General features: G+C 38.8%; 1 protein-coding gene across 1 annotated transcript in view; it reads left to right on the top strand.

Moving 5' to 3' along the window:
• Positions 1-217: 217 nt before the first annotated feature.
• GNA13 (G protein subunit alpha 13) overlaps positions 218-20798 on the top strand; it is a 29445-nt gene continuing 8864 nt past the window's right edge. Inside the window, exons 1-3 of the mRNA XM_054709941.1 lie at positions 218-653; positions 2619-2845; positions 19719-19769. Coding sequence (XP_054565916.1) covers positions 371-653; positions 2619-2845; positions 19719-19769 — 561 coding nt within the window. The 5' untranslated portion in view covers positions 218-370. The remainder of the gene's footprint in view (positions 654-2618; positions 2846-19718; positions 19770-20798) is intronic.

Consider the following 20798-nt stretch of genomic DNA (forward strand, 5'->3'; position numbering starts at 1 on the left):
CGCCCTCGGAGATCACCTGACCACAGCGGGGCGCGCACGCGAGCCCGAGCGTGACTGGCCGGCCCGGGGCGGGAGGCCCGAAGGAGCGGCGCTGCGCGCGTGCGCGTCCCCGGGAGACGGCGTGCGCGTGCGCGCCGCGGGGCCACCGCCCCTCCCGGGCCCGCCCTTCTTCCCTCCCTCCCCTGCTCGCCCGGCCCGCCCTGCCCGGCCCGCCCTGCTAGTCAGTTCGCTCCTTCCCTCCCTCCCCCGGCGCGCTCCGGCCGCCGCAGCGCTCCCCGCCCTCGAGCCGCGGTGCCGGAGTCGCCCGGCGCCCGAAGAAGAGGTGGAGGGAGCCGGAGAGGCCCGCCGAGGCGGCGGCGGCGGCGGCAAGATGGCGGACTTCCTGCCGTCGCGGTCCGTGCTGTCCGTGTGCTTCCCCGGCTGCGTGCTGACGAGCGGCGAGGCCGAGCAGCAGCGCAAGTCCAAGGAGATCGACAAATGCCTGTCCCGGGAGAAGACCTACGTGAAGCGGCTGGTGAAGATCCTGCTGCTGGGCGCGGGCGAGAGCGGCAAGTCCACCTTCCTGAAGCAGATGCGGATCATCCACGGGCAGGACTTCGACCAGCGCGCGCGCGAGGAGTTCCGCCCCACCATCTACAGCAACGTGATCAAAGGTGCGGGGCGGGGGTCGGCGCGGGGGGCCGGGGGCCGGGCCCCGGGGAGGCGCGGGGCGGGCACCGCCCTCGTTCTCGGGCTCGGTCCCGGGCGGAGGACCGGGCCCAGCGGGCGGGCGGGCGGGCGGGAAGGGGGCGCGCCCGCGGCACCGTTCCTGCTGCGCGGGGTGCCCCGTCCTCCGTGGAGAGGAATGCCCTAGGGCTCCCCGCTTTCCTTCTTGCTGCCCGGGTTGGGGGGCACGGCTGGTCTCCCGCCCCGCCCTCCGACAGGGAAGTGGAGAGAGCCGGGCGCCCAGATGAGGCAGGAAGACCTGAAAGCCAAACCCCAGACCCTCCACCCCCGCCCCGGGCCCGGGCGCTGTCTGCCCAACCTCCCCGCCCCTGGTGGGTGACCCGAGTCACATGGGGTCGGTCTGCTCCCGACTCTCCGCTTCCTTGGGCGCCTCCTGAGCAAGGGAGTTCTGGAACCGTCGCGATCGGGAAACTTTTTTTTTGCCGAGACTTGTCAAGGGCAAAGGGTGACAGTCTCTGGGTCCTCTTGGACAAGGATATGGACCTTGAGGGTGTCATGTTTGCCGTGCAGGTACCAGGGGAGAGTAGACCCGTTATAGTTTAAAAAAATTAGCATCAGTGGTTTTTCGGCCCAGTGTCAGGGCTGGGCAGGATGTTTGCCTGTAATCACTATGCACACGTTTCTCTCTCTCTCTCTCTCTCTCTCAATGATTTGAGGGGGGACGCACCACAACTTGCTTCAGTTATTTAAATGAAATCGTGCATTGCTGTAAAGAACCTTTGACCTAAAAATGATGTGGAGCCTGTGCAGGTAGTCCATGCATCAGTGTCAGCTTGGATCGTAGACTCTGCCATTTGACATTATTTCAAAAATTAAAGTTATACTTTGTTCTTAAGTGAAAAATACACTAGAATTTTATTTCTGGGATTTCAAAGAATTAGAGAAGATGGTTTTCATTTTGCCATTTGAGCGATAAGTAGCGCGTATTTTTCTTACCACCAGATATTTTCTATCTTCTAAAAGACATTTTGGCAAACTTGAGCTACGGAGTCTGGTCCTTCAGGTGCATCCAGATTCTCTCTATTTCATCTGGGTAGGAGTTTGCAACAGATTTCAGTATTTTTTAAATGGAGGGGTTTTTTGTTTGGGAAGTACTTAAGCAGCTCCTTTGGGTCACTTTTTTCTCCCACGACTGAGTAGAGGAAGACTGTCTGGGTGTGTGTTTATGGGGGGGCGGGGGGGGGGGGTGGTTAATGACTGAGAAGAGCACTCGGCGGGAGCTCCCAGACCACAGTGAGCTCGCAGCCCTAGCACCACTGCAGTTAAGCTGTACAAAACAGCTGTGTTTATCCTGTCTTAATGTTTAGCACAAAAGTAATTAAGGTCTTTTTCAAGGCCGCAGACTCCACCTTGCCAATTCTTAATTCAAGGTACCTTTGTATCCTGATGTAGCTGAATTCAGGAATTATGTCAATGAATAGAGTCGACATGTTAACTGATTATGAGCCAGGTAAACGCCTGGTTCTTAACTGTGCCTATTTTGAGCATTGAGTATGAGATGCTAGACATCTACTTTTTTTAAGTTGGCATGATCAGAAAATTGACAGCACAGCAGTTTTTCAGTTTCCAAACAAATGAGTTCTTGATAGTTATGTGACTGTTTGATGGACCAAAGATAACAATGTAGTGATAAATGAGAACATGTTAAAATCCTTCAGAAAGAGAAATTGTTTAATAGTACATGCTTTTCAAGGCTCTAATTTTATGACTGTAAATAACTTCGTTTTTTAAAACTCTGAGAAGTTACAGATAGTCTGTTTTGATGTTGATCTCCATCTTTGGAGGAGGTAGGTCTGGAGTAGTAAAGAAGTTTAAGAAAATAATACTGGAATAGAATCTTTGAGAATCTAATGATTCCTATCACAATTCTTTCTCTTTTTTTTTTAACAAAGGTATGAGGGTGCTGGTAGATGCTCGAGAGAAGCTTCATATTCCTTGGGGAGATAACTCAAACCAACTCAATGGAGACAAGATGATGTCATTTGACACCCGTTCCCCCTTGGTGGCCCAGGGACTGGTGGAAACTCGAATTTTTTTACAATATCTTCCTGCTATAAGAGCATTATGGGCAGACAGCGGCATACAGAACGCCTATGACCGACGTCGAGAATTTCAACTGGTAAGAGATTTGTTCAAATGCTGTGATTTTATTTTAATGACATTTATTATCTGAGAGTTACACACCCTTTTCACTGACTTCCACAATATAATATATCTGTGTAGAATTTTAGCCTCAGAAATTGGGGTTGCTATATAGATGAGCTGTTTACTAGCAAGGTAAAAATAAGGCAAACCCCATAGATTTGGTAAAGCTGTGATAGTTAATTGATTATTTTTTCTTTTTGAAAGTAAGATAATGATTTTTGTAAGTACTGCTACATTTTTTCAGCTTTTGAAAATACCTCAATTACAGCAATAATATTCATCCTTCTTTTTAAAAAATCAACCTTTTACTCTTGGACTAAGAGTTCAATAGGTTCAACTGTGCTATTTGGTCTTTAGAAGTACTAATTTTTTATGATACAGATTAATACAGTGAGAGATTAAAGTCCTGAATAATGTTTAACAGTCATTGTGCTTTTCATATACTTGCATTCTGTTTTTGCATGTGTATTTTTTTTAAAGCTTCTAAGCACATTTTACAAAATGAATTTTTTATTTTTTCAAAGAAAATTTTGTGGACCAACTAAGTGGGTGTCCTATTCCATTTGGGCTGTAATAACAAACTACGATAGACTTAAAAACAACAGAAATGCATTTCTCACATTAGAGGTTGGGAAGGTCAAGATCAAGGTGCTGGCAGATTCAGTGTCTAGTGAGGGCCCACTTCCTGGTTCATAAATGGCCGGCCACCTTCCTGCTATGTCCTCACTTGGCTGAAATGTATCTTTTTAACAAACAAACAAGTCTTAGTTATTCCATCTAAGTTATTCGGTATCTCTTTTACATGGGAAGCACCTAGATTTTATTTTATATTTATTTTTTCTACTTTGTCTTAAACAAGACCATAAAACTTTGTAGCTGTTACTGAGGGTGGAAGAGAAAGGATCCGATCTAGGTTAAAGATACAAAAGTAATAACTAAGATTTTTGTTTAAATCAAGTGTTTTGTAATTTAATTGTGAATGCTTTGATTGTATTCTGGGTTTTATTTGCCGAAGACTGGAAAAATCCCAGGAATGATAGCAATCTAGACTGTATACAATTTGGAGCTAAGATCTGAAGTGTTATTGTATTATGATCAAAATAAAGGGACCATTACGAGTAAAACTGCTTAGAATGTTGTTTGGTGGTGTCACTGGCATTAAAGCCATCAATATTTATGGGTGTGGCTACAAAATGATGTACAGCCAGCAGTCTTTGCCATTACAGTTTGTACTCAGAAGCAGTTTTAGCTCTTAGAAGTTCTAAAAAAGTGTTTATGATGACTTCGTATAAAACTGATGCTTAGATTTGTCTCTGAATTAGGGCTCTCATGTGTGTCATACAGTCTAGCACTTGGCTATGTGCTATTTGTATAGTTGTCTTCTTTGGTGTGTGTGTCTTGTCAAATAATTTGTCCATTAATGAAAGGCAGAGATTACCTCACAATATTGTGAAAATTGAGTAGCTGGCAGCATTATATGTTGAAAATTATTAATTTAACAACAAGGGACCTCCATCCAGTTCTCAGACTTGTGGTTAACTTTTGTCCTTTGGTCAATATCTATATATATAAAAGGCTAATATGCAAAGTGTCCCCACTGGAGTTCAACCGGGGGTTCTATCGCTCACTATGACGTGTGCTGACCACCAGGGGGTGGTGCGGAACGAAGTAAGGCCCCGGCCGGCAGCTGGGGAAGGAGGGCCCTAATCACCGGCCAGGCCTAGGGGCCCTACCCATGCACCAATTTTGTGCACCAGGCCTCTAGTTTGTTATATGAGTTTTGGTAGTCTTTCATAAGTTCCTCCCCACAACCCCTTCTCATCTCCCTTCACCTTCTCTCCTGTTTTTAAGTGCTGCTTATTCTCCTTTCTTCTGAATTCATTTTGCCAACAAACCACACTTTCCACTCTTAAGTTTTTCCAGGATGTTATTCATCTTTCCAGGTCAGGGAAGAAACACCATATGTAACAGCATGCAATTCATATTGACTGAATGAATAAATGACTGTACTCTAAAGTTCTATAAGTCCATTTAACTGAAGATGGGTTCAGTGGCACTTCTTGAATTTGGACCTTCACCTCTTACTGCCTCATATCAAGACTGTCTTATCATTGTTGAGAAAGCATTCCTAAGTATTTGCCATTAAGAACAAATAGCTAAAACCACTTAGGATGAGGATCTGCATGTTCTTGACTTGAGACAGCTGATGCTTCAGGAGCAAAGAAGACATTGGGTAGGAGAGACAAGTTCTAGAAATCCAACTTTCCTGATAAAAAGTAGGCACACAAGAAAAGAGGGACAGGACAGAAATATAATTTTAAACTCCTGGAGCACATGGATTTCCACCACCACCACCACGCGCCCCCTCCCCCCCCCCCCATAATATATTCTTGGCATTGTTAATGGTATCTGGCACCTGGTGCTCAACTATTAATGATTTTCATACTTTTTGGATGTCTGTGGTGCTTGGCATAGTGTCAGGCACTGGGAAGGCACTTGGCTCATTAAAAATTTTCCTCCAAAGTCATATTCAGTTCCTCCTCTTGCCTACAGACAGCCAATCCCCAAGTCCTGTCTTTTCTACCCCTGCAACATCCCTTGCATCCACTCCCTCCTTTCCTCCTTTACATTATTGTCCTAGTACCTCTTGCTTGGACTCCCAGGTAATCTTGGTCATGTACAGCATGGGTTTGCTGAGAAAGTTTTGCTCGTTCTCTATTGCCTAAAGAACAGAGTTCAGCCTCTTTATTTGAGTCAAAACCAGCTAGCTTGCCTATGATTCCAACAATATATTCAATATAGCTTATTTGGCCACTGCACATGTCTTATAACCCCTCAATTCCCACATCCCCTGATCATCTGCTTCCACGGCTCTCTTCACAAAGTCCCTCTGTTAGGGTTTCTAATTACTGTGTCTGTTCATTAGGTCCTACCCTTCACTTAGGACAGTGGTAATCAAATTTTAATGTGACTAAATGCACTCCATGGCCCCTTAAATCAGATTCACTGGAATGCTTGCTTAATACAAAGCTAAACAGATTCCGAGACATCATCACAAGGGGATCTGATTCAGGAATCTGGGAGGGGACCCAGAGATCTGTATTTTTAGCAGACAGCCATTGGCAATTTGGATAAACTTGTTCGTGGCCACACTGAAGAGCAGTGCTTAGGATCAAAGCTTTCCCCATGGTCCCGGCTGGAATGCCCCTGCCCTCCTCTGTGGTATGCTTGTGTTCTAACCCTCACATGTGTTCGAGTTATTTGCATTCTTGTTTGGTTCTCCCACTGAAGTAGAGGCTCCTTTGGTATGACTTGTTTGTCTTTTTTCTCTCACTAGCATAAGACCTGACATTTATTTTATTTCCTCATTTTTTAGACATACTGAATTAATAAGGTTATTAAAAAAAAAACGTCCCACATTAAGTTCCAGGAAATATGAATTATTTTAGTATGCTAATTTGTTAATTTTCCAGGAGATGGGAAGTCCTTGTGTTACAGAATAATTTTTCTTTTTTGCAATGTTCAATGTATATTCTTGAATCTTGTATAGAAAGAGTAAACAGGGGAAATGAGAGGTAAAATGGCTATTTTAGTTTTAACTAACAATTGATTATTAAACTTACTAATGCAAATTGAAAGGAAAAGAAAACGTGTCGGTTTGTTAAGCCTCTCTGTGGCTTTTTTTGCTTCAGATGAATGACTGCCCTGTTACTAGTTTTTGGGACAAGGGATAGGATAGTGATATCACAGCTTAGGTTTTCAGCAGTCCAGTCGTTTGTTAGTAATAACTTTGGGTGCAAACATGAATGGTTTTTTTCCCCCCGAGTTCTCAAAGGCAAACATTTCCTTTTCTGGTTAGTTTCATTATGGGTAAGCTAAATAGCTTACTGTGGAAAAAGAATTTAATCTATTGTTATAGCTTAAGGGACCGTTCTTATACACTAGCACACTGAAGATAATACATATATCCTAAGAAGTAGTCTCTGTTGGTACTGGGTTAAATGTTTGTAATGCTCAGTTTTGGCTATGCATTCACTGCAGCCTGCCACTGCACTAAGGAGACACCCTCTCTTATGTGACAATAGTTAGGGAATTTGGTAAGTTAGATGACTAAAGAGATGGGAGTCCAGAGTTGGCTAGGAAATGAAACAACTAGAGGTATGTAGTAAAACTAAGAAAATAACTAGGGATTACTGCCAATTAAACTTTGTTGGACTTTTAATATTTAGTTGCTTATTCAGAAATATAAGCAAACTTTGTAGACTTGGGTATATGGACAGGAAAGTGTGTGACACTGGAATACTCTAGAGCTTCCTAATTTCTATATACAATTTCACTTGTCAGCATTAATACAACTTCCTGTAATAACCAGTCTTTCTTTTTTAAAAAATATATTTTTATTGATTTCAGAGAGGAAGGGAGAGAAATAGATAGAAACATCAATGATGCAACAGAATCATTGATCGGCTGCCTCCTGATTGCCCCCTACTGGGAATCAAGCCCGCAACCCGGGCATGTGCCCTTGACTGGAATCGAACCCACTATCCTTCCGCCTGTAGGCTGATGCTCTATCCACTGAGCCAAGCCAGCTAGGGCAACCAGTCTTTTTTTGCAATCCCTAAAACCAAACTGTTTTCTTTGTTATCATGGTACCTTCAGTTAGACGTAATTTTTCTTACTCAAGTAGTGCAGTTTGTGCTTGACATAGTTACACTTCTCCAAGCTGATGGGGTAGTTTATTCTGTGTAGCAAAGTAACTATTTAATCTCCTGTATTAGCTGCTGAGTGCTAAGTAAGAACTTCAGGCTGGAGTAAAATATTTATTTTTACTGTAGCATGAATTTGAAATACTATAGAGTTAGAGGCATTGGTTTATTCTTTGACACTAATTTGGATTTGCTTTAGAAAATGAATCAATTTCTGCTTTCAGTTGTAAAGTATGACTTTTGTTTCTGTTGGAGAAGGATTTGGTTCATTTTCTTTATGAATAAAAGCAAAACAGGACTTTAACTTCAAGTTGCTAGATACTTATTGTCTACTGATTCTAGGGTTAGAGTTAAATGTAAGATAAGGATTACATAAAACAGAGGTTGTAGAGACTTTAAAATTCAGGTCTCTATGGGTAGGATTTCCTGTTGGTGAATTTGATCAAATGTCAGAGTGGTTACATTTTTTCCCAACCTTGGAAGCACAGAGCTATAGTACTGTTTACATTAAAAAACAAAAATTTTTTTAGCATGTACTTATACAAAACAACTTTCTGAGATTGTGTGTGAACATGTATGTATGCATACATAAGTCTATGTCTTGATGTGTTTTGTTATATTGACATGTTCATGTTTATATCTTATATTTTGGGGTGGGGGAGTAGAAACTTGACTAGCTGTGAGATATGTGGGCTCCAGTGCTGAAAGGGGGATTGTAAAATACTTTGCTGGTTTCTGTATTACACTTTTATTGCTAAACAAAGCTAGTGATAACAGTAATTTATGCTGCTCTGAAAATGTTTATTAAACAACTAAGGGATGAAGCAAGGAAATCATTTTGTTAGGTAAACTAGATGTTAGTTTCAGAATTATTTACTAGAGTGTGGACCTAACTCAGGAGAAAGCTTTATTAGCTCACTTTTAAGGAAAGCATAGCATGATGACCGAAGGACTCCCTGGCTTGAATATTCTCTGTTGACCTTCCTCAAATAGGCAGCAGCCCAAACAAGTTGAGGTATCTAGTCATATTAGCCCAAAACAGGTGCTAATTTCTTTCTCCAGAAAATGAATTTAAGTGCTGATAATTATATCACATTTTAATACTTTATGTTTTATCAGAATGCCTTTGTACTTTTCAGAGTTCTGTCACATACATTATCATGCAATCCTTAAAAACAAAACACAGAAATAGAAGATGCACACTTCACAGATGAAAAAATTTAGATGCAGAGAGAGGTTCCTTAGATCTTTGAATCACAGAACCAGTAAATAATAGAGTGGACACTGGAACCCAGACTGACTCCTGGCCCACAGCACTAGCCACAACTGTTTTGCACGCACTCCAATGTTATATTCATGGAGCATTATCTTCTTTTATTCTCAGACTCTCTGACCAACACCCATTCGCACAAATATTACCACTCCTCTCATAAGTTCTTGCACATTATTAAATATATATAAGGTTTTCTTAAGAATACATAGCATTGCACTGATATTCACCCAGTTGTTTTTATATTCTGAACTTTCATAATACTCTTGTGCCATTCCTTTTTTATTGTATTAACTTAGGTTGTGCTTAAGATATAAATAAACTTAAATGACATTTAATAGTAAATTTATTAACTTAAGAGTGGTACAGTTCTTCTAACCACTATTCATCATGGGAAAGGCCATTTGAATCCTCACTTCCTTGAAAACTAAATGTACTACTAGTCATCCTCAACTGATGTTCCATTAGTGAGCATGGTTTTTATTTTTTGTGAACATGTTTTTCTTTTTAACTTTTATTGATTTTCAGAGAGAGAGGAAAGGAGAGAGAGAAACATTGATCTTGTTGTTCCACTTATTTATGCATTGATTGATTACTTCTTATGTGTGCCCTGACCAGAGATCAAACCCACAACCTTGGTATATTGGGAAGACGCTCTAACCAACTTAGCTACCTGGCCAGGACAATGAACATGGTTTTTAATGTATCCTGAAAAAGAAAAGTTTAACGGCAACCAGTTATCTGAAAGGCAGCCATATATTTTTCTAGGAGTGTCATTTGGACATTAGCACATATCCAGTATATTATTGCTCTTGGTTTGGAGAAGGGGATATCAGAACACTATTATTATTTTTATGAGCTCCTTTGCAGTGTTACTCAGATAATTGTCACAGTTCTCATACTATTGAGCATTCCAGATTGCAGTTTGTTGCAAACTTTTGTTATAGTTAGAAGCTATATTTTTATGTGCATATTTCTGAAAATTAAATGATTTTTATTTCCTTGCTTGAAAGTACTTCATTTTTTTCTAGCTACATGATACAATTCACTTTTGTCTGTATGGTAAATATATATATATTGCAAGATGCCTTTTTTTTGAGAGAATTTGTTCCATCCACATTAGCAGAGCATTATTAGAATGGGTTGATACAGATCAAGGAAATCGTTTTGTTTTGAGACTGGACTTAAGTTGCCATCTTCTGCACTGATAGTAGCTGTTTATCTTAATCTTTCAAATTTAATCTCTCTTCCTTGGGCAAAACGAATTTTAAAATTTAAATCACTTTATTGAGTGTACTTTTTCATCCCCAACTACTCTACAACAGATTCAGAATACTTGAGTAGAATTACTCTTCCTTGATTTATTTTGGTTTCGGTCTCAATCATAAGACATTTGTACTTGGTTTTGCTACATGAAACTTTACTTTGTATCTTCGAAACAAATTAGAAAATAACCATGTTGAAATGTATTGATTTATTTTGCATATTGTAAAACATTTAGAAATGATTTTAATGTGATAGCCTTTAGATTTGATATGGTTTTCTACAATGCCATGAGATAAAGTGGAACTAAATGGCCAGCCAGAAATCATGTCCTGTCTGTGCCACTCACTGTGTGAGCTTGAGCAAGTCCCTCAGCATCTCTGAATTTCTGCAACTGAAAATTGGGGACTATCTATCCAAGGACCTACCGTTATTAATTGTTGTAGGGATTACATGAGATAATCCATGTAAAGGACTGTAGTGCAATGCCTGACACATATTAACCATATTATTAATATTAGCCATATGTACATAAACTATATGTATCTTTTTAAAAAATAAAGCACTGTAAGCTTTTATTTGATTCATTCTTTGAATTTGCTTACCAATATAAAAAATTCTGAATTCTAAATAATGCAGAATATGGCTTACATTCGCATTAGGCCATGTTGTCTAATAAAGGCAGTACTTCCAAGAGAGATTTGAGGTTTTCATTGCTACATTGGTTCTTGCTGCCTTCTCGTGTCACTTTGCTTGATTTTCAATCTAATGTGTAGTCGATTTAGCCAAATCCTTAGGCTGCCTGCCCCTTAGTGTGGTGAGATACCTTTGGCATAGGTGCAGGTGCTCTGCTGTCTCCTTCCCTCTCCCTCCTCTGTCTCTGTGGCAATCCTACACCCTCACCCCCTGTGCTCCTTCCCTTCTGCCGTTTCCTGTGCCTGTGGAGGGCAGAGGCTTTGTGAGCACTCCTCAGGTTAAAGAGGGCATTGGGGTTTCTTTTTCCAAGGTAAAAACAAACAAAAAAACACACCCATATATTTATAAAATACAAAATTATTTTCTTTTTAAGATTTCATGTGCTTTTATGAGATTTTAGGACTTGTGACCATTTTATAGAAAAACCAACTAAAACAGTCTAATAGAGAATTCCTACTTTTTCTCATGGAGCAAAATAAATTTGTTCCCCTAAAGAAAAAATTTTTGTTGACTTTGGCATTTAAAAATGATGTTAGCCAATGAGCAAAACTTTCTTATAACCCCCACCCCAAATAGTTTTCACAGTGTCTTTGGGTTTTTTGCGCTGGAGCAGCTTCATGTATCCTGTTAATAGGACATTTCTCTTTTAACCCTTCTAGGAAGGTTAAAGAAAAAGAGCTGGAATAATGAATAATTGGGGTGAGAGACTTTCACTTTTCTTTTCAGTAACCTGGTACTGGTTTCCTACTTCCTGAGTAATGTTTTTTAAAATCACTTTTCTGTTAAACAGGATGGACAGCCTCAGTAGAAGTTGTATAATTTGTCATCTTAAACTATTAGGTGGTTTTCATTTAGGCTTCATGATGTAAAGAGGTTGTATCCATTTATTGATACTAAGTAAAAGAAAAACTCATGGAAGATACTAACAGTGAGCAAAGGTACTAGGTTTTTGCTAGAGATTCACCCACAAGTTATTATTGCCTGGCCAACTGTGTGCTACACAAGGCCTAATAAATAAGAAGATAGACATGATTATACTTTAGACAAGTTGCTATTCAAATGTAAGATGGTCTCTAAACTAATTTTTATTGATTTTTTTAAAAAACCTAATGAATAATTGAATGCTATATGCTGCAAATACTTTTCATTTTAGTTGAAATCATTAAAAAGAGTAATATGATTTAGTTTATTGATACGGCAATGCAATGCAAATGATTTGCTATTTTTAACTTACTACTTTGCCATATTTGCAGTAAAACTGTCTAGTAGCTACAGCTTCAAAATTGATAGGGTCTTAAAATTATTACCATATAGATGATACACATTTCAATTCTGGACTAGAGCAGAGAGAATTATATTTGCTTAATTTTTTCGTTGACCTTTTAAGTTATGTTATGATCAAATGTTGCAACCAATTAGAAAGTTTTCACCTGTTGTATAACATTTTGCACATTTGGCCTTAATGTAAGATATCTTTCTTTTGTAAAAGAAGGCTCTTTATTAAAAGAAAAACTTTCATTCTGTAAAAATGCATTATTTGATAGAATATTTATGTCCATCTGATGGTTTCCTACTTATTTATATTTTATACTATATGCAAGTATTAAGGTTTAGAGCATGACTTTGAGTATGTATTTTCATTATGATCATTTGAATTCTTTTCATGTGAAAATTGAAGAGCAAATGTAAAAGTCAGTGAGAGTAAGAGGGCCTTGGGGAGCAAATTTCAAGGGTTCAGTTATTTATTTAACAAGTCTGATAAATCAACTTGTCAACTGGCAGCTTTCAGCAGCCTTTTAGTAGCATGTCCTTGAACACCTACTACTGAGCAGGCATTTGTTTTAGGCTGGGTATTTGCTAGTGAATCAAATGAAAATAATCTCTGATCTCATTCAGCTTAGTGTTAGTTGGAGGAACTTACATTACAAGCAATCCCACATGTGATAAATGCTCTGAAGGAAAAGAAAAGGAACCTATGACAAAACAAGAGGATGGTTTGAAGAGATGGACTTTTCAGTTAAGACCCCATGGGTGAGAAAGGGTCAGCCAGGCGAGGAGAGGGAAGAGTTTGACGGGCAGAAAGAGTACCATGTGTGCAGGACCTAAGGTGGGGAAAGCTTGCTAGAGTGTGAAGATTGGAGGGAAGTGAGGAGAGCAGTCAGGCAGTAAAAACTTATCAAAAACCTTTCTACTGTTCTGGATGCTGAGCAGTTCCAGAGCTAGGTGGTAGCCATTGAGGTGTAGGGACGACAGTAGATTCAAGGTAAAACAAAATCATTGGGGTTCTGACAGATTGGATATGAAGTGAGGGAGAGAGGCATACGCTAAGAGTGACTCTGGCCCTAGCTGGTTTGGCTCAGTGAATAGAGCGTCGGCCTGTGGACTGAACGGTTCCAGGTTCGATTCCGGTCAAGGGCACATGCCTGGGTTGCGGGCTCGGTCCCCAGTAGGGGGCGTGCAGGAGGCAGCCAATCAATGATTCTCATCATTGATGTTTCTATCTCCCTCTCCATCTTCTTTCCTCTCTGAAATCAATAAAAATATATATTTTTTAAAAAGAGTGACTCTGGTTTCTGGTTTTCACAACCAAGTGGATGGTGCTTTTTGCTGAAATGAAAAGATTGTAAGAAAAGAATTTGAGAGGGAAGATTAAGACTTTAATTTGGGCATATCAGGTTGAGATCTGTGAGACATGCAGGTGGAATCAAGTAGACAGTTGGCTACATGAGTCTGGAATCCAGAATAGAGCTTTGGTCTAAAAGATGGAAATGTAGGAGTTGTTTGTTTTGGGGTGATATTTAAAATCTTTTGGATGCACACAGTTATTCAGGGAAAGGGTATAAAAAGAAATTAGGGCTCGAGATAGAGTCTTGAGGAACCTTCAACCTTTTGAGAATGTTTATAAGAGGAGATGCTACCAGAAATGGCCAGAAAGATAGGAGAAATCCAGGAACATGTAATGCCATGGAGGCCAGGAAAGGGTTTCAGTGAAGAAAAACATGGTCATTGTTGCCACATGCCACTGAGAGGTCTTGTAAAGTAAAGACTGGCATGTCCATTGATTTTGGCAATGGAGAGGTTTTGCTGACTGTGGCAAGTAACAGACTTGATAAGGATGAAGTCAGGCGGAAGGACCTGAAGAGGGAAGAGAGGTGAGGAAGTAGAGAAGATTCACTTGAAATGACTGTTCTCATTTCTATTTGCAGTACTTTCAACCACCTGGCTTAGTAGGTGGGTTTTTTTCAAGCCTTTTTAAAATTCAGGAGGACATTGTGTTTATTTTAACCAGTTTCTTTGAATCTCACTCTAAGAAGAGTTATCAGTTGGTAATAATTAATCTGTTAGGCCAGGCAAACACAAGACCTTTTCATTTTGTACTTGATTGTTTTATGACCATTTTTATATAGTGGGGCAATAATTTGATCAGTTATACACAGCGCACTCATTCATTTCTTTACTCTTTCAGCAAACATGTATTGAATACATTCCCATAGTATGTTCTGGGCTGAATGGGCAGGCCCTGGCGACTGAAGAACTGCCTGTCTGGCTGTCTTACAAGAGGCTCTCAGTCTAATGGGGAGCAGATAGAAAAAGTCAACCAACAGTGTGTGTAAATGAGAATGATAAATGCTGTAGTATTTGTTACTTTTCTGCCAAGAGTATGCAGAATCACTAAGTGTTTACTAACCTAGAAAAGACCTAAGAGAGCATATAGTCCTGTTCACTTCATTTTATACATAAAACATGGGTCCATAGAGGTTAAGGCCACCAGTAGTTTTGGTGATAGAGCCATGATTCAAACTCTGGGCTGTAGGACTCCGTAGCCCATGTCTTATGTTCACAACCAACCATGCTATCCTGTGTCCCTTCGTAGCACAATTAACCAAATAGTGATTTGGAAAAGGAACTGATTACCGATATAGATTTTGAGCTATTTCCCACTTTCATCAGTATTTAAAAACACTCATAGGTTACATTGCTTTGCTGTTTGACATGATTGCTGGACGGACGGAGAAGGGAAGGTGGTTAATACTGGCCAGAGTTGGGATAATTGGTTCAATACCTAACTGGGAATAAAGTGATCTGGATTTTCCTCTCATCTGCTGTGTAATAAAGGCATAGAATTTATTAATTGATGTTTATTGTTAATGTTACTTAATGTTGATTATTGTGTAATTTTGAGTTGTGGGGATTTCAAGATTCGTTGTAGCACATCATAGAGCAGAACTTTCCATCCAGTGTGCATTCACAAGGACTTCTGGGTATTGTGAATTGCTCTTATAGGCCCTCTATTGGTTATCAGGGGAATTGAAACTATATTTGGGAAGTATGACCTGTGTTGGAAAATTGTATTTTTTGTTTCTTTTTAACAATTGAGATTGTTTCTTTTTTGAAAATAAAAAAAAAAATTTACTACTGAAAGGTTCTAGTTCTGGCACAGCTAAATATTTCTTTGTTCGGATTGTATAAGATTGACCTTTCCAAAAAAGTATTTTAGTTTTGAGGAATTCTCAGAACTCTAAGCTTTTCATTGTTATGTGAAAACTGAAAAGTAGGAAAATTGTTTTGTTTTGTTTTTTGAGGGAATTACCTGCTCCAGAATCCAAATTAGCTTTTTTTTTTTTAAATTTAAAATTTAAAACTTATATGTCCATTGTAGAAAAGCATCCAGTCAGCCACTTATACACCACCCAAGACATCTTTGTTGATATTTTGTGTATTTCCTTCTGGTATTTCAGTACAACCTTGGTTAACTTTTGAGATAAACTTTTCAGGACTTTCTGTACAGTTTTATATCCTGTTCACTTAGTAGTGCAACATTAGTATTTCCTGCAGGCACTGATTTTCTCAGAACTGGCAAGGCATTCTTAGAAAATGTATGTGATCTTTTTTTTGTTTGTTTACATGGAAAATTCTCTCTTGTGTGTGTGTGTGTGTGTGTGTGTGTGTGTGTGTACATACATATATATGTATATGTATACACACAGACACACATACATATGTAAGGAACAGAAACTGGTCATACTAAATGGTAGCATGGAATAAATATGGAGTAAATTATCATGTTGTTGCCTAATTAAGCAGTGTTATATATCATGTTAAAGCTAGCCCCTATCTGTAATATTAAACTTCTTTCATACATTTAAAATTTGTATTTCTTTTTTTGTTGATTTTTAGAGGTAAGGAAAGAGAGGGAGGGAGAGAGAGAGAGAGAGAGAGAGAGAGAGAGAGAGAGAGAGAGAGACAAGTATTGATTTGTTTCACTTAATGATTCATTCATTCATTCATTGCTTCTTTTGTATATGCCCTGATCAGACATCAAACCTGCAACCTTGCCATGTCGGGATGTCACTCTAACCAACTGAGCTACTTTGCCAGGGCCTGCATTTCATTTTTACTTGATACTTTCTTAAGATAACAAAATTGAATAGCATATAAGTATTAGGTACACATGCATAAATATAAGATATCCATGTATCCAAAAATGCATTAGACATATAGCTAAGATTTTGTCTCATATCTCTAAGGATGAAGCATTTTAATAAAATAAGAGAATTACTAAACTGCATTGTACATTTTGTGTTATGTGTAAATTAGAATTTGGTAGGACTACAGGAATACTCTTAAAAACTAAATTCTAGCTTTAAATTATTTGGTTGGTAAGTCTAATTGAAAAATTGTATAAAAAGGAATTTATTTGTGAGCAATGGCAAAGAAAGGGCAGTTTATAAAATAAAGTGATAATTTAGTTCTTTTCAAAAATCTCATTTCTAATTTTGTGCACTAGTTTATTTTTATAGCTTATATGCAAGAAAGAATTAAAATTAATTGTCTAAATTAGGTATTCTTTTGGACATTTGATTTAGGCTATTGTAAATTATCTTAGATTAATCTGGATAGGTATTTAATTTGACGAAAAATATTTTCAAATATTGGGGTGGTTTATGTTGTTGTACCTAACTAATTTTAAACTTCCTTTTGGAAGTTTTAAGCGATGCACATAGAAAATGCTAGCAAGAAATTAGAAATTCTGCATTTTGTTGTAGTCTACATAATTTTGACCTATCTACAAAGCGAAGGGCAATAGCTTATATTCCTTTGACTATAAGTAAATCCTCTCACTCCATGTGAACCAAACAAATGACATGAGTAGTACTTTAAGTATGCTTTAATGATAAAGATGACAATATCACCCTTATTAAAAACATGCACTGTGCGTCACATCAATACTTTACAATGCTTTTTCCAAATAAAAATGAATAGAGAATGTCATTAAACAAAAAGTAGGCCATCTCAAAGATAAGGAACAATAAAATAGGTCCTTTGTGAAGACCAGGCAAAATGAGAACATCGGGAGGGCAATTAATGAAAGGAGAAGTGAAACTGCCCATGGCAGGCTCAGGACCAGAGAGCTTGATGCCTGCCCTGTGTGCAGAGCTAGCCTCTTTATTATGGTTTATTTTGAAGTTAAAATTAAGGGGAGAAAAAAAGACATGGCACTCATTATAGAGGTGGTATATTTCACATGTTTGAAATAGGATGCTTTCAATATCTTTTAATTTTAGAGTCATTTTCAAAGCTATGAACAAACTCTTTAAATATAATCAGGCCTGGTTTTATGTTTATTATCTTTAAGGAATTAAGTATAATGGTCTAGTCTTAGATTTCAAATAGTGTGGGCAGAGCAATATCATGTTATATTTCATCTTTTCGTGTGAATATGTGAAGAAACAATAGAGAAAGGACAAGTCAAATGGGAAATTGAGCCTTTAATTATCTTTGTTACTAGCCACTTCCTTAGACTGAATGAAGAATCTTGGTTCATTAACCAACTTTTAACCCCACCCTTTTTTCATTTTGTACATTCTATTTGGCATTTGGTTCTTGCTATAAACCTTATGTAAGTAAATGTAGATGGAACGTTTATATTACACATAGTCTGTGCACAGAATATTGTCCAAAAGGATCCTTATTTAGATGTGGCTTCACAAAGATATTTGCAGGGCTTTAATTACTACTCTATGTAAATGTGAATTATTGATTTTTTTAAAAAACACCTATAGGTCACTTTTAAAGGCAGGTTAATAAATTTCCTATTGAGCCCTGACTGGTTTGGCTCAATGGATAGAGCGTCAGCCTGCGGACTGAATGGTCCCAGGTTCAATTCTGGCCAAGGGCACGTGCCTGGGTTTCGTGCCTGGGTTTCGGGCTTGATCCCCAGTGGGGGACATGCAGAGGCAGCCAATCAATGATTATCTCTCATCATTGATGTTTCTATCTCTCTCTCCCTCTCCCTTCCTCTCTAAAATCAATAAAATATATTTTAAAAATAAATAAAATAAATTTCCTATTGAATAGATTTCTTTAAACATGCTTATTGAAGCCTGCTTAATGAATATTCAGAAAACATTCTGACCTGGCTTCCTTTGGGGATTATAAAACTAATGAAAATTAAAGGCATATTATACCTTATTATGGTAATAGATGCAATATAATATGGCAACACAAGTCACAGTTGCAATTAACTTAAGGAGTAAACAGATTTGTAGTTTTCTCTCTTATCTCTTGATTTTTTTTTCTCTTTAAAATATTTCAAACTTGCAAATAGAAGGACTTACTATGCATGGAACGGATGTAAGCCACTTTAAACCATTAGACTTTGCGATTTTAGAGCACAAACATCTATCAGTTTACTAGTACTTCAGGAAGTGTTTTCCTATTGAATTATTAAAACACTTCTCTCTTTTCCGACTACATTTTTGTGTAAGGCCAGATTTTCATCATATACTTCAACCAACCTAAAGTAGCGGTTCAAATTCAGAAGCAGATGCGTGTCTCACTGTCTTTTATTAAGATATGTTACAATAGATGAACAGGCGATGGGTTTACTATTGACATGTCAAAATGAATTATTAAGTAAAATATTTGTTAATCTCTTGGTTTTACTTTCTAATATGGTAAATAAATACCAGTAGTTATAAGCCACAGGAACAAAGTCTCTTGGAGCTCCTCAAGAATCTTAAGATGTGAAAAGGGATCCTGAGATCAGGAATTATGAGAACTGCTACTTTAATTCCTTGTGACTGAAAGTGTGGTCCCAGAAATCACCTGAACTATGGAAACTACTCCCTCCCCCACCCCATCTCTACTCCAATCAGAACTACAGCATAGCAAGGTCTTCCTGTGATTCTCCCATACATTAAGGAATCCCGGCCTTCAGCATCTTGCGGAAGGGGCTTCCGGCAGGGGAAGTGCCTCAGTAGAAGTCCAACAGGAAAGTGAAAACACAGGGAGATTCCAAGACCCAGAGCCTTCTTTCCTGAAATGGTTTCCTCTGTTCAAGTATTGCCTTTTAGGAACGTCTTCTCACACAGTTTAGATGTTTGGAATTGCCTGGAGGGCCAATTGAAGTCTGGGCTCTGAGTGTAGGCTGGTCACTGAGGGAAAGCAGACCTATTAGAGACAGAGCCTGCAGCATTACTCAAAATCTTCCTTAGCAAGTCGTGTCTCCAGGCACATGCCTGTAACTGGAAGATATTTTATAGGGTGTTCTCACCTCATTTCTGGTTTGCTCTTGTTTCTGAAGATAACCACCATTGCTATAAACTTAAGGTAGAAAAATATAGACAAAAAAATCCCACTTCAAGTTTAGTTGATATCAAAAGCATACATGCAATCCAAGCGGATGATCACTTGCGGGTATCATTTATGTAAAGCATTTGTGAAATTAACCAGGCTGTGGCACTTTGTGGCAGAGGCAGACATTTTATATGTTTTAGTGGGGTTAGTGTTCAGTCTGAAACAAACTATGTTTGGATTAAGTGTACAACCAGACAGTTTAATATAAACTGTTGTAACAAAATCTTCCATTTCTAAGCCCTAATAACTGTTTGTTTTCTTCTTGCTTTTAGGGTGAATCTGTAAAATATTTCCTGGATAACTTGGATAAACTTGGAGAACCAGTAAGTTTTTTAACTGAGTGTTCAGTGCCATTTGAAAGCAATAGTCAGGATATTGATGTCAGGAAATTTAGAAAGAGTATGTATCAAGCTATTTGCTTTTTTCTGTTTCCTAGTGGCAGTATTGTGACTGTTCCCACTTCACTTTTTTCTCCCTCTATTCAGATCTCTGCCATTTCCTTGAAGAATTGCCCTATCCACTGCTTTATGAAAGTAAAACTGTTTAGAGAAAGAAGTTTATGTTTGAAAATGAGATTGCATATTATATGTTCTACTTCACTGTCTTTTTGGGGTTTTTGTAAACAGAAACAGAAAGAGCACAGTGAGTTCATTGATTTTAAAACCTTTCAGAAAACGGTATTTTCCAGCTCGGGACCCCTTTGTGTGGAGTTACAGTGTAGGAGGGCTAGGTACTGAAGGCCCAGTGAAGGGACTCCACGTTGTAAGAGAATGAGTTTGTGATTTTCCTGCCGTGTATCCCTCAGAGCCAGCAGCTCTCAGCTGGCTGTGGCTGGCCCTGGCCTGGGCCGCCGCGGGCAGAGCTACACTGTTTGTTCTCTATGTTGGATTCATGCAGAAGACACCACTGGGAGAAAGGTTCTGCTGCCTGGAAAATGTTTGGAAGCCATTGCCTTGGAGTCATTTATTACCTGCTAAGTTTAGTGCAGTTCCGTTTTCCTCGTAAAGCTAATTTCTGTTATAAATTTTAATATGATCTCATGGGTTCTTTGAGATATTTAACTTTAAAATATAACTAAAGGAAAGCACAACATGAAACCCACTACAAGTAGGAAAGTAACATACCGATGGATGTAGGACACGTGAAAAAGTGCCCTCTTTTTACTCTAGCAGGATAATTTTTGTATTTTCCTTTCTTTTGTATTTTGCTAAATTGTATTTGTCTGCCCTTAAAACCAGTGTTTTTCTCCTACCTGTTTCTTACACACAGATGCTCCAGAAGTTGGGATCCCCATATTTATCTGTTTTTACTCAGTCCACATCAGTGAAACTTTTTATTAAGTCTTATCTCAT

The sequence above is a fragment of the Eptesicus fuscus genome, chromosome 20, assembly GCF_027574615.1.
Source record: "Eptesicus fuscus isolate TK198812 chromosome 20, DD_ASM_mEF_20220401, whole genome shotgun sequence".
Classification (NCBI taxonomy): domain Eukaryota; kingdom Metazoa; phylum Chordata; class Mammalia; order Chiroptera; family Vespertilionidae; genus Eptesicus; species Eptesicus fuscus.